Genomic DNA, 14020 nt, shown 5'->3' with positions numbered 1-14020 from the left:
TATTGAATGGGAGAAAATATTTGCAAATGACATATCCGATAGAGGGTTATATCGAAAATATATAAAGAACTTATACAACTCACCACCAAAGAAACCAACTAATCCAACTAAATGATGGGCAGAAGACATGAATAGACATTTCTCCAGAGATGGTCAACAGACATAAAAAGATGCCCAACATCACTCATCATTACAAATCAAACCACAATGAGATATTACCTCACACCTGTCAGAATGGCTAAAATGCAAAATGCAAAATACAAAAAACAACAAGTGTTGACAAAGATGTGCAGAAAAAGGAACCCTGATGGACTGTTGATGGGAATGCAAACTGATGCAGCCACTGTGGAAGACAGTAATTAAAAATAGAACTACCATATGACCCAGTAATCAGACTACTAGGTATTTATCCCCCCACAAAAATACAAAAACACTAATGTGAAGGAATATATGCCCTCCTATGTTTATTGCAGCATTATTTACAACAGCCAAATAATGGAAGCAGCCCAAGTATCCATCAATAGATGAGTGGATAAAGAAGATCTGGAGATATATACAATGGAATATTATTCAGCCACAAAAAAGAATCTTGCCATTTGCAACAAAATGGATATATCTAGAGAGTAGAATGCCAAGCGAAATAAGTCAGTTAGAAAAAGGCAAATACCGTATGATTTCACTCATATATGGAATTTAAAAAACAAAACAAAGGAAAAAAAAGACAAACCAAAAACACACTCTAAACTACAGAGAACAAACTAGTGGTTCCTAGAGGGGAGGAGGGATGGGTGAAATAGGTGATGGGGATTAAGGATACACTTGTGATGAGCACCAGGGGATGTATGGAAGTTTTAAATCACTATATTGTACACCTGAAACCAATATAATACTATATATTAACTACACTGGAATAAAAAAAAACTTTCCAGGAAAAAAAAGTAACAAGTTCTATTAAAATGTTTATAATAGAAAGAAACATTAGAAAAAGAATAAACAACTGAATACATGGCATGATCACACTGTGTGAACATATGCAAAAAATGAAAGACTGATAATTCAGGAATTGTCTCTGCATGATAGGATGAGTAAAATTATGTTATTCTATTTTTGATTTTAGATTTTAAATAGAGAAAATACCTTACAAGAGAAAACACTTTGTTTTTAGAGAGAGAGCGCATGAAGGGGTGGGGAGGGACAGAGGGAGAGAGAGAAAGATCTTAAGCAGACTCCATGCTGAGCGGGGAGCCCATTAGGGGCTCAAACTCACAACCTTGAAAACATGACCTGAGCCTAAATCAAGAGTCCGACGTTTAACCAACTAAGCCATCCAAGCATCCCAAGAAAACACATTTTTAAAACAAATAATATTGGGGGCACGGGAATGGCTCAATTTATTGTGTCTGACTCTTGATTTCCATTCACGTCATGATTTCAGGGTGGTGAGGTTGAGGCCCCAAGGGCTCCGTGGTCAGCATGGAGTCTGCTTAAGATTCTCTCCTTCTGCCCCTCCCCACCCCCACTGCTCAAAGGCTCCCGTGCCCAGACACACTCTCAAAAAATAAATAAATAGATAAACAAAGCAAATAATACTAAATTTAGAAACCACTAAATTAGTAAGTATAAATTTTAGAAAAACTCTTGGGAAGATTTCCTTTCTGCTAGTTGTTCATAAGTCACCAAGGCACTTGGCCATTCTTTATAATACAAACATGACCCAGAGGCTCTGATGAAGCAAGAAGACTCAAATCCACACTCTCTAGATACAGATAAACTGCTTGTCTTGGTTGTCTTGCCTAACAAGACAAGCTAATATTATCACTAAATTAATATTAATGTTATTAATGTTAGTATTATCTAGCATTTGCAGTAGTCTGTTCTGGCCGCTGTAACAAAATATCACATACTAGGTGACTTGTAAACAATAAACATTTATTTCTCACAGTTTCAGAGGCTAGGAAGTCCAAGGTCAAGGTGCCGACAGATTCAGTGAGTAAATGTCATCCTAAGACACCACTGATTACCATGCACGACTAATTTACATACACTAAGGCAATTAAACTATTCCACATTCATGCTAAAACCCAAGAGGTTCATGGTATGTAACCACCCTCCTTGGATCTGTCTAAAAAAGGCTTTATTGAGAAAAGTGGAAAGGAGCAGTAAGAAGCATAACATTGGCCATATTCATCGAACTGTCTCCCTTGGTTGGTTAGCTAGCTTCCCTAGGTCCTAATTTTGGCCATCAGTGGTGAGTAGGTGGCAACAGTTTTGCTGGACAGTATTACTGCTTGTCTCCATGTGAAGATGACTCTTCTTGATGTTTTGTGCTCCTGCCCACTTCCCCCAAGAGCTCTACCTACACTTCCAAATGCATTTAGACTGTGGACTGGGGTCCTGGGTCTCCCATAGGCCTGTCCCCTTCACCTTGCCCAACGCTATGTGAGCCCCCTGCTCTTACAACAGGTTCTGCTAATAAAGTCCCTGGGCATTTGAGGCCTGTGCCTTGGCTTTATTAATTTGCTCCACATGTACCCAGAGCCCAACAATGAGGGCATCTGTTGCAATTCTAATATTAGCAACAAACACAAGTCACATCATCTTGTATAAAGAGAATATTGAGGGAGAAACATTCAGTCATAGCAGAGATGTGGCAGCATAAAACAAGGAGCTCTGTCAACTGCTGGGTGGTGTGTGATCCAGGGGAGAGAGATGAAGGAAGAGAGAGGAGTCAAGGGGATAAATTTTCTCCTCTTCCCTTCTGTCCTGCTGTCCCAGGGAAATGCACATACTCTGCGCAACCCCTGCACCGTCTGGCCCCAAGTCAGGCAGAGAGGTGCCCTGAGATCCTAGGACAGACAAATGTCTTAGATGGTGGGAGTCAGAGACAGCCATACTTAGGTCTAGGCAAATGGAAGGTGTGCAGAGGGTCTACTGAACTAACAAGTCATCTGAATTACAAATTCGGTCACATGACTTCAAGAACTCTTTTTTACCAGCTCCAAAGGTAGGGTGACATCACTTAGGGGAGTCGCCACGATTGTGGAATCTCTGCAGCCCAAAATGGCTGTTTAGAAGAGGGGGCATGTTTCAGAGACCACATGGGCCAACTCTGGCCTCCAAAAATGTTTAATTTGGCCTTCAGGGCTTATAAGTTTTTAAATCAGTTGCCAAAATTTAAAGACTTGAAGACTTTTTACCCCTAAAACTTTTTCCTAAAATTACAAGTTGCCAGCTACTCTGGAAAATTCAGCAAATGACAGCCCCATGATCCTCACTCCCCAAAAATGATAGTAGGCTGATGCCAGGGAGGTCTTACTGTGGGGCAAAAACCAACACCTGGACAGTAATACTCACTTAGATGAGTCACATGCCCAGGGAGAGTGTGAATTTTCCACCAGGGGTCAAGGGTCTCACGGGAAAGGTCAGGAGATCTCTGACTGGGTTTTCTCCAACCAGACAGCCTCTGGGTGCCATGAGCAGTGGGCAGGAATGGATGGAAAGAGAAGGACCCCACCTCAAAGAAATACAAGCTCCCACAGCTGAAAAGCCAGGCCCTGTGACTTGAATGAAGGGGACAGTGGGAGCCAACACAGTCTGGACACCGTGACTTGCAACAAAGAGAAACAGAAACGTTGGCCAAGAAGCCTGCACAGAGCCTTGTCACGTGTCCTGTGCCCTGGAATGAAGACGGGAATGGCGGGGGCAGGGAGAGAAGAATCTGTCCTCTCTGTGTCCCTTCATTCTTCCCCTGGGCCTGAAGAGAAAGAAAACAAACCAGAACTCTCACTGGCACCTGCTGACGAAACTGAACTTCCAACACCCCTTGCAGCCTACTTCCCTGGGGACCAAATGCTAGATGGGTGGTCCTCATCTTGGATACACATGGGTGTTGCCCAGGGAACTTTCAAAATTTTGTACTCTGGCCATTAAAATGAACTTAGGGGGTGGAGATGGGGGTAGGGAGAGGGCATCCAGACATCAGTATGTTTCAGATATACTCCAATGTGTTGAGAACCAGGATGCTGGAGCAACGCTTTCAACCATAAGCTTGCCTGTGACTCATCCGGAATCCAGTTAAAAATTCAGATCCTGAGTCATAGGTCTGGGCTGGAGTCTACCAGGCTCAAAGGCCATGTCCACACTGTGGATCTAGACCATACTGTGAGTGACAGGAAGCGATAGCCCTTTTCCTTTGTCATTGTTTTCAAGTATTTTAGCAAGGGTCTGAGACCAAAGGCCTGTCACTTCGAAGTCTGAAATAATAGTAATCACAAAAAAATAAAGGTAACAATAATGTCATTGAAGTAATATAAAATAATAGGAACATCAGTAATAGCTAGGCGTTGCTGTATGCCTTTAAAAAAATTTATGTATTTCTTTGAGACAGAGAGAGAGTGTGCAAGCAAGTAGGGGGAGGGGGCAGAGGGAGAGAATCCTCAAGCAGACTCCCCACTGAGTGCGGAGCCCTTTGCCTTCCCGGGGCTTGATCCCACAAACTCATGAGATCATGACCTGAGCCAAAACCAAGAGTCGAACACTCAACCGACTGAGCCACCCAGGCACACCTATCGTGTGCTTTTTGCCAAACGCTGTGTTGTTGTTACAGTTTTTTTGAAAAAAAAAAAATTCAACAAGAAGTTGTGATTGAATAGCTTGTTCTTAACTTTGAGTTGGTTACTACAGTTTTACTTATATTGACTTATTTGATCTTCACGACCCCTCTTGTAAGGCTATTATCATTTCCATCCTCAGGAAGAGGAAGCTGAAACAGAGATGAAGCAGCTCACCAAGGTCACCATTCATAAGCACAGTGCTGGGTGTGTGCTGGGTACCACTCTGCTACACCATCTCTCCAGGGAGCCAGGGCCTCAGAGTTGTGAGTCACCTGCCCATGGCAGAGCTGGGCTTCACATCTCCATCAGCTTGACTCCACAGACTGACCTCTTGGAAGGAAAAATGAATGATGTATATACGCTGCAAGTCAGTGTTCCTGGCACACAGCACACATTCAATATTGTAGCTGTGTTCCCTGTCTCTTTAGCTCCTTCTCTTACCTTTCTCTAGGTAACCAGTGTGAACTACAGAAGCAGATTAGGAGTGCCTTTGTCCATTCAGGCTGTTGTAACAAAATACTATAAACTGGGTGTCTTGACATTTATTTCTCACAGTTCTAGAGGCTGGAAGTCTGAGATCAGGGTGCCAACATGGCCGTATTCTCGATGAGGACCCACTTTCTGATTTACAGACTGCCAGCTTCTTGCTGTATCTTCAGATGGTGGAGAGCAAAATCATCTCTCTTGGGTCTCTTCTTAGATGGGCATTAATCCATTCATGAGGGTTCCACCCTCATGACCTAATCACTTACCAAGGTCCCATCTGCAAATACCATCATACTGGGGATTAGGGTTTCAGTATGTGTATTTTGAGGGGCACATTCAGTCCATAGCTGGGTGACGGTGGGGGAAATAGTGAGGGACAGAATGGAACACAGGAAATGGAATTTAAATGATTGAGCCCAGCATAGCATTGGGCTCCCTATTCAGAGAGGAGCCTGCTTCTCCCTCTCCCTCTACCTGCCACTCCCCTTGCTTGTGCGCTGTCTTTCTCTCTCTCACTCAAATAAATAGATAAAATCTTTTAAAAATATAAATAAATAAAACCAGTGGCTTGGGGAGAGCCTGGATATCGTTATGGTTGCTGAGAAGAAGCTGTGGTATGGAGAAACTGCCTACTGCTTGTCTGTGTCTCCAACCAGATCATAAACTCCATATTATGTTGTATTCTGAGCACCTAGTGCAGTGCCAGGCAGGGATGGTGCTTAACAATGTTTGTTGAGTGAATGAACGAATGAATTGTCTTTGGAATATGAGACAGAGTTTATCTCTGACTCTGCAAGTTATTTCAATCCTCTAGCTTAGAACTGGATGTCTCATTTTAAAACATAATTAATGCGAAAGCGATAATGCCATCATAGAGACTGTTCATTCATTTTAGCTGTTTCTTATGATGTTAATCCTTTTTTCAATTCTATTGGTGGTGTGTCCATTCAACCAACAATACTCATTGAGTTGTCACCATACAGAGAAAACCAAGAGAGGTAATAACCAACTGTATTAATCTGCTGTAATCCGCAAGATAAACCAGAGGTAAAATAAAGTTCTTAGGGTCCTAGGGGGTCATGGGTAAGTACAGCCAAAATGATATCACCACAAGAGAAGTAAGGTTAGGACAACTTGTTCCTAAGGAGTTTCTCAGGAAGGAGAAACTTACTCAGTAGACCTTTGACATTCACAGGGAATGGATCCTGGCATCTTCACCAATTCCTAATGCTGGCACTTTCTTGAATATTAAACTTATCTTGATCTGGGATTTTCCTGTGCATAGCCTCACTCTAAATCAACCGCTGTTCAACTCTCATGCCTGACCATCCACCTGGTAGCCGTTTTGCTAGAAAACTCCTGCTGCAGGCGCCCCAAGAGCGAGGTGTCTCCTTCCTTCACACTAGCTTCAGAGCCCCTTGCATTATTCAAATATGGGCCTCAGCAAAACTCCAGAATATGGACTGCACACCATTCGGCTGTTAACTTAGTGAATGCTAGGGACCTGCCGTTCCTGCTGGAGTGCCACCCAATTACAGCGCAAGTCTAAAGTTCCGACTGAGAGTCTGACACATTCCACGTTACCTGATACAGCAGGAAATCAAAGCATATGAAACTCCTGCTCTCAGGATTTGCATTTGGTAGGACAGACAGAGCCATTTCCAGGGTTGGCTGTGAGTTATGAGTGATTTCAAAGTTTCTCTGGTCCCCAAATTCTTCTAACCTCTGCTTACCTGAAATACCAACCATCACAGTCACTCGGTAGTCTTCTAGAGTGGAATGCATTAACTGCGTAAGGATATTCTGTGCCTATCCCCCAGTATAGACCCCTGGCTAGGCTCCCAGTCCACACTTCTGCTCTTCACCTCCTTTGCTAATTTGTAAGCGCATTAAGGATGCTCCCGCCTCAGGGCATTTACACAGGTCGTCCCTCTGCCTATAATGATGTCCTGACTCCCAGGTCCTCAGGGCACACTGGAAGACCATATCCCCAAGAGACCTTCTCAAGATCTCTTCCCACATCCCTAAAAAGGCCGTCCTATCAAAGATAGCAGCCCTGTCACCCCCTAACCCCTCTTTCTGCATTCCTTTTCCTCATAGTCCTTAGGACTACGTGATATGTTTCTACATGTCACTCTACATAATGAGAATCTAAGCTCCAGGGGGGTTGAAAGTTTGCCTTTTTACTGTTGTGTCCCTGATTCCAAGAACTGTGTCTGGTACACAGTAAGTGCCCAGTAACCATCCTGAATGAATGATGGAACAAATGAATGGGCCCGGAAAGGGCCATTCACACAGGATGTGAATCTTTTGAGAAGAGGCTCTGAGAGATGGGTCAGAGACAACATGCTCTCTGAGGTCTACGGGCCTGGATGTAGAGCTTGTCTGGCACGGGGGTGCGGGGGGGAAGGGGTGGCAGTGGAGAGAGACCCCGAACAGTTAGAGCACAGAGATACTGGATGCCAGCATACCAGAGTCGATGAAAGAAAATGTAGAAACCTGTCAATACAAGCATTAGGTTTTTGTAGGGTGGCCCCTGCAACAACATACCCTTCCACCCCATCAGTTCTGCTCCTGCCCGTCCTCCCTGAAATTGCTTATCTCTCTAATATCCAACACTTGTTGAGGTAGTAAGAAGGGTGTCACTCTCACACCACAGTGAGAAGCCGTGAGAGACAAGGACAGGTTGAGGAATTTCAGGGTGAGAGGCTGGCGTGCAGGGCAGGACAGCCAGGCAGCTGGATGAGGGGCAGTTCCTCACCACGATTCTGTTCAACTCAGATCAGTTTCCTTTTGGCTTATCTCTGTGGCCAGTTCCTAGCAACTGTTGGTGGTTTCCTACTTCAAGGGATGAAAGGTAATACAAGCACTGGGATCGAGGGGGGGAAACAACTTCAAATCCATATATAGCCACCATCCAGTGAAATAAATACCATGCTGAAGATATTTCTGAACATCTAGAAAGGCCTCCTTTCACACACGGAAACTGAAATGGTGCCATGGTTAATCCTGAATAATGCAGAGTGTCCAGATAGACAAATCCATAACTGAAACATTTTAATAAATCTTGCAGGAGTCCCATGACCCAAACACCAATCTCTACAAGTGGTGGTCAAGTACGGTTTCTTATGTTGGTCTCACAAGTTTTGGCTTTTGAGTAATAACAGTAACAGCTAATACTTCTTTAGCACAAGTCATGTTTGCACTGGTCTGAACTTGTGTGCAACCTCCAGTGCAGGTGTGATGTGTTAAGCACTCCCTTTGCCTAAATAGCGAAGTGGAGAGCCAGAGGAAAGAGCCAACTTATTGAAAGATTGCTCAACAAGTCAGGGTAGGAGCATGAATAAAGGTTGGGTCTTCTGGTTCTTGAGTCTTTATGAAATCTTGACCTTGCCGTGGTAACATTACAAGGCCAAACATGAGAAGGGGTGGAAATTGCAAACAAGCATATGTGACCTTTTGTAAAGTATGTGGTAGATCATGAGAAAAAAAAAATAGTACGTTTTCTACCAGTAAAAATAACAGGTGGAGGACAGTTGGGCATTTTCTTTAAAAGCTAAATATACTCTTACCATGTGATACAGCAACTGCACTCCTTGATATTCACCCCGGTGAACTGAAAACGTCCATCTACACAAAAACTGGCACACAAATCTTTACAGTAGTTTTATTCATAATTGCCAAGACTTAGAAGATGACCTTCAGTAGGAGAGTAGATACACAAACAATAGTATATTCATACAATGGATATCATTTGGCAATAAAAAGAAATGAGCTAGGAAGCCACCAGACACAGAGGAAGCCTAAATGTATATGACTAAGTGAAAGAAGTCAATCTAAAAAGGCTACATATTGTATGATGTCAACTATGTGGCATTCTGGAAAAGGCAAAACTATGAGGGTAATACAAAGATCCATGGTTGCCAGGGGTTTGGGAGGAGGAAGCGCAGAAAAGGCAGAGCACAGAGGATTTTTAGGCAGTAAAACTCTACGTGACATCAGACGTTTGTCAAGCCCACAGAATGAACATCTCCAAGAGTGAACCCTAATGGAACTATGGTTTGATATGTCAGTGCAGATTCATCAATCTTTTTTTTTTTAAGATTTTATTTACTTATTTGAGAGAGAGGGCATGAATGGGAGGAAGGGCAGAGGGAGAGGGAGAAGCAGGCTCTCTGCTGACCAGGGACTCATGACCTAGGATCATGACCTGGGCCTAGGGCAGATGCTTCATCAACTGAGCCACCCAGGTGCCTCTAGATTCATCAATTCTACCAACTGTACCCCATTGGTGTGGTGCTGGTGGAGGGGGCTGGGAAGAGGTATGTGGGGGTCTCTGTACTTTCTGTTTCATTTTGCTGTGAACTACTCCAAAAAAATTAATAATAAAGTCCATTAAAAAAAAGAAAAAAGGAAAAAAAAGTCACCGGTAAGCCTGTGAGGACCACAGTAGAACCAAGCAGCTTGGAAAGAGAGAATCTGAGAGTGTGTCCCTGACCTTGTGCTTGCCCTAGAGGCAGTGAGGGTGCTTGATGCACATCCAAATGAACTGAGTGCCTCCTAAGTGTCCCTCACAAGGACATCCCACAGCATTGTACAGAACTCTTGCACTATAATTTTGGCTCACAGGAAATCAGTGAGCTCTTGCTGCAGGTCACAGACTAGGAGGTGGCACCGCAGAGATCCAAATGACATTCCCTGACTCTAGGTCCGGTTCTCCCCATTAAGTCACTGCTAGCAAGGGAAAAACAGTGACTAGGGAAAGGTTTGCTTTACTAAATATATTATGCTTCAGAGTCAACTTTGCACATATGCATCCAGAGCAGGTATACGGATGAACTGAGTTTGTAGACAGAGAGAAAGTATGAAGCCACCTCAACAGCAAGATCATTTATTTCCTTTACCATTAAAAGAAAAGTCAGGGGGCACCTGAGTGGCTCAGTGGTTAAGCATCTGCCTTCAGCTCATGTCATGATCCCGGGGTCCAAGGATTGAGTTCCATATCAGGCTCCCCGTAGGGGGCCTGTTTCTCCCTCTGCCTCTACCTCTGCCTCTTTGTCTCTGTGTCTCCCATGAATAAATAAATAAAACCTTACAAAAGAAAAGAAAAGTCAGAAGCTACAGGGGAGAAAGTAGGGAAGAGGAATCAATAGAGAGTCATGATAACTATCCAGAGTGACAGCCTTCCTGGAATTTCCCGTACCGAGGACAGAGGCCATCTGTACTGGACAAGCAGAGACCCAACCTTCCCGGGAGTCACCCTGGGGAGTCACTGTCTGTGTGATGGCGAGGTCGGCAAGCCTTTGCAGCTCTGGAGTTAGACCAAAGGAGACTGCCTCGCAGGCCAGCGACACCATGGGGGTGGCCCAGGGCCAGGCCACCTGGCTCAACTGTCACAGCCAGCAGCCTGAAGCAGGCCTAACGGGAGGGCTGAAGTAGCCAGAAGGTGCAGAAATGCAGAGAGGTGGGGAGGCAGGTAGTGGTAGAAGCTGAAGCAGAAAGCTTTATGCTCTCCAGGACTAGGCCCTAACTACAGTGCTCGAACTCCCTTCCTGGTGTCTTCACTGCAATGGCTTAAATCTTTTAAAGTCGCATCTTATGTGCTGCAAGATGTCCCCCGTAACTCCAATTACCACAGAGTTTTCTCCACCCACAGGACTGACTGTCTTCCTTGGCCAACGGCAAGTCTCACAACCCCAAAGATGCTGTGTCACCCACCATCCCAAGGCCCGTCTCACACCGAAAGCCCAAACAGGAGGCAGGCAGAACCCACACAGCCCCTACGCTGGGCATTGCCAGACACCAGAGCCTCCCCACAGTTCTGGTTGTCTGTTCAGAGAAACAAGTCCCTCTCAGAATAGCCTCACCAGCATTTGATGAGGAAAGGCACAGAGTCTCTGCTGTAGTTAGTTTGCAGATCTGACCCCTCTAGGCCCAGGCAGGCTTCGCCAAGTCTCCTTTCTTGCCCACTGTGCATTCCCAGGGACCGAGCACCATCTTCCTGCCTCTTCATGGACACACCATCTCCTTCTTCTGTCTCCAAGCCTGGGTGGAGACAGAGAAAATTGTCTACCTCCCCATTTCCTCGCTGCTCCAGAAAAACAAAGGCTTCACTCCTTACAGTTGCAGGAGAGCGGAAGGAGGCAACACACACACTGACACACATGAGTCCCTGGTCAGACAAAGCTCTTGTCTTAATATCATGAGTATGACTTTCAGCCCCCTTCCCAGATAGTGATGATAGGTGTCCTTTGGACTTTCTCTTCTATTTTTATTCTAAGAGCTCATCTAAAATCTTTCTCATTCTGACCTAGACTTTTCCAAAGATTATGCAGAGCCCATATTCCCAGGTGGTCCCTACGGGAGCAGTCAAGATAAAATGTTAATTACCGTTAGTTGGGCCTATGATAGTACTGGGCAGGCACTGTTAAAAGATGGCTTAAAGCATTAGCTAAGAAGATCCTCACAGCAATCTGTGAGGTGGGCATAGGATCCCATATTACAGGCAGGACACGGCAGCTCTGAGAGGGTGAATTGCTCAAGGGCCCATACGTTGCCGTGAGTGACAGAGCTAGGATTCCAACCTGGTTGATGCCAAACCTAGTCTTTCTAACCACAAGCTCAGAGGTGCAAAGGAAATCGGGAACTTAGGCTGCTAATGGCCAGGGATCCAGAATTCAGCAGAGTTCAGTGGCGTTTTTGGAGAACTCTGTCCAAAACATAGTAGTGCTTTGCAAATTCAGCTTTGGCCTAGAACTCAAATGATTGTTACCTGCGTCACGTCGTGACACTAGGAGGCAACCAGGAAAGTCTGGGAGGGATGGGAGGAAACGAGGTCCAGGCGCCGTTCAAGGACTCGGGGCTGTGGGAGCTTTAGCGCAACGACAGGTGTCAGGGCTCCGGTCGCCAGCACTGCGGGGGGGCCGAGCCCAGGGCCGGAGCTGGGCCCCTTGCGCCCACCGAGAGGCGCATCTCGCCCCGGCGTGGGCGGTCGGCTCCTGGAAGCAGACTCCCCGAGAGCAGAGCCTCCTGTTCCGAAGACGCTGACGCGGACCCCGTCTGCCCGCTGGCTGGGGACTCCGGGCAGAAGCCCCGCCAGGCGCTCAGCTCCCGGCTGTCCGCGGCCGTGGGCTCCGTGTGGTCCACAGCAGCCCGGTCCTGCCCGCGCTTCCACAGCTCATAGCGCTCAGGCTGCAGGATGCGCACGAAGGCGTCCATGGAGAAGGTGACCCTGGCCTCCCCGCAGCTGCACTGAGAGGCCACTTTGCCGTAGTCGATCCAGCGCGCGGTGGCGAAGTTGATGGCCTCTGCGCAGTTGAAGCCGTGGTTGAAGCCAGAGTGGTAGCCGTAGGGAAACGTCACCATGAACTCGCCAGCCTCCTGGGTGACCCGACTGAAGGGGATCCCGCTGTCCCTGAGGACCGTGGGCGAGATGAGAGCCACCTTGTGCCTCAGGAAGGCCTCGCAGGTGCGGGCGCTGCCCGGGAAGAGCTCCCTGGCCAGGCGTTCCAGGCGCTGGCCGTGCTCGGGGGGCACGGCGTACCAAGTCTTGGGCTGCCCGAAGTGCAGGTAGTTGATGCTGTACAGGTCCATGTCCTCCGTGTGCCAGGCGAAGGCGGTCTTCCACATGCCGAAGTACAGGTAGGGGGTGTTGACGCCCTCGATGACGCGCCGCACTCCTGCTCCAGCGGTCCTGAGGGGTTCCCAGGTTTCAGAGTTGGATCATATAAGGAGCCATTGACTTTTAACGGAGTGATTTGGCCGGACGTATAAGCGTTTCTTCAAATATTTTCGCTGCAGATCCTCTCAACGCACCTGTGTCTGGATGTGATGCAATAGCCCCCCCCCCCCCCCCCCCCCCAAGCTGGTGAGTTTTCCCACAGCCCGCCCTTCTCCTTGGTGTTACTTGGTGACGGACTGCGCTCCCCCTCGCCCCCTGCTGCACAGGAGCGGCTATTGCAGCGGCCCTGGACGAGCCGGTCCCCGTTTATTAGCCAGGCCACTACTGCGCCTGTGATTCGACTCCAAGTCAGCAACGTAATTCTGAAATATTTAACTGTTTCGCACTACTGGATGAAATGTCATTATTGTAAGACTTAGATTCTAGATGCCGTGTTCCTGAGATGCCATGGTTTCAAATGAATAAGCATCACAGTTCCAAATCCCAAGGCCTGTTCTCCACGCAGTAAGGTTGCAGGAAACCACAATTATATAAACCTAAGTATTAATTACTACAATGATAAAACCTCTCATATATGTCACGAACCACCACCAATTCCAACTTGAACTTTTTAAGCAACTGAAATTATAAGAACATCTCTCATTCATTCAGGAACTAAATCTTATTTTCAGAAGTTTCTTGCACAGAGGAAATGGATTTTTTTTTTAAAGATTTTGTTTATGTGACAGAGAGGGAGGGAGAGCACAAGTAAGGAGAGCAGCAGGCAGAGAAGAGGCAGAAGCAGTCTCCCCACTGAGCACAGAGCCCAACAGGACCCTGGGATCATGACCTGAGCCAAGACAGCCACTTAACTGACTGAGCCACCAAGGCATCCTGGAAACAGGATAATTTTTTGACTGGCATTTCAATCAAAACATATTATTGAAGATAGATATAATTGAGGGAATAATTGTATTTAATCAGCTCCAATATACTTCTGTTGTCAGCAGACCAATCAGATTCCCAAAATTCTTGTTCAGTGCTAGTAAATCTCAGTTTCTTATCATTTTACTAAAAAAAAAACTATTTGGGGTAAAAATATTTCTTTCAAACCTGAAGATAGAAAGGTACAAAAACTCACATGTCTTAAGAGTGTGAAGACTTGATAAAAATTTTAAAAACGTTCTTAATCACCAAAATAAAAAGTAAGATTTAAAATTTTTAGACACCATTTCAAATGTAAATAGTTCTTGCCTTAATC

General features: G+C 45.8%; 2 protein-coding genes across 2 annotated transcripts in view; both read right to left on the bottom strand.

Moving 5' to 3' along the window:
- The window catches only part of ENDOD1 (endonuclease domain containing 1), a 43494-nt gene extending 32388 nt beyond the window's left edge, over positions 1–11106 (bottom strand). Inside the window, exon 1 of the mRNA XM_072795070.1 lies at positions 10967–11106. Coding sequence (XP_072651171.1) covers positions 10967–10972 — 6 coding nt within the window. The 5' untranslated portion in view covers positions 10973–11106. The remainder of the gene's footprint in view (positions 1–10966) is intronic.
- On the bottom strand, positions 11005–12942 carry LOC140615189 (lysine-specific demethylase 4D-like). The gene is made up of 2 exons (XM_072795071.1): positions 11872–12942; positions 11005–11144 (listed from the first exon to the last, which is right to left on the bottom strand). The coding sequence occupies exon 1, from the start codon at positions 12726–12728 to the stop codon at positions 11991–11993; it is 738 nt and encodes a 245-aa protein (XP_072651172.1). The 5' UTR covers positions 12729–12942; the 3' UTR covers positions 11005–11144; positions 11872–11990.
- Between the last annotated feature and the right edge of the window lie 1078 nt (positions 12943–14020).

This window comes from Canis lupus, chromosome 23 (genome assembly GCF_048164855.1).
Source record: "Canis lupus baileyi chromosome 23, mCanLup2.hap1, whole genome shotgun sequence".
Lineage (NCBI taxonomy): Eukaryota > Metazoa > Chordata > Mammalia > Carnivora > Canidae > Canis > Canis lupus.
The sequence above is the reverse complement of the archived record's forward strand: the minus strand, read 5'-3'. Positions and strand labels throughout refer to the sequence as shown.

Coding starts and splice junctions, on each gene's coding strand:
- LOC140615189 (XM_072795071.1), bottom strand. CDS start 12,728: ATGTGGAAGACCGCCTTCGCCTGGCACACGGAGGACATGGACCTGTAC.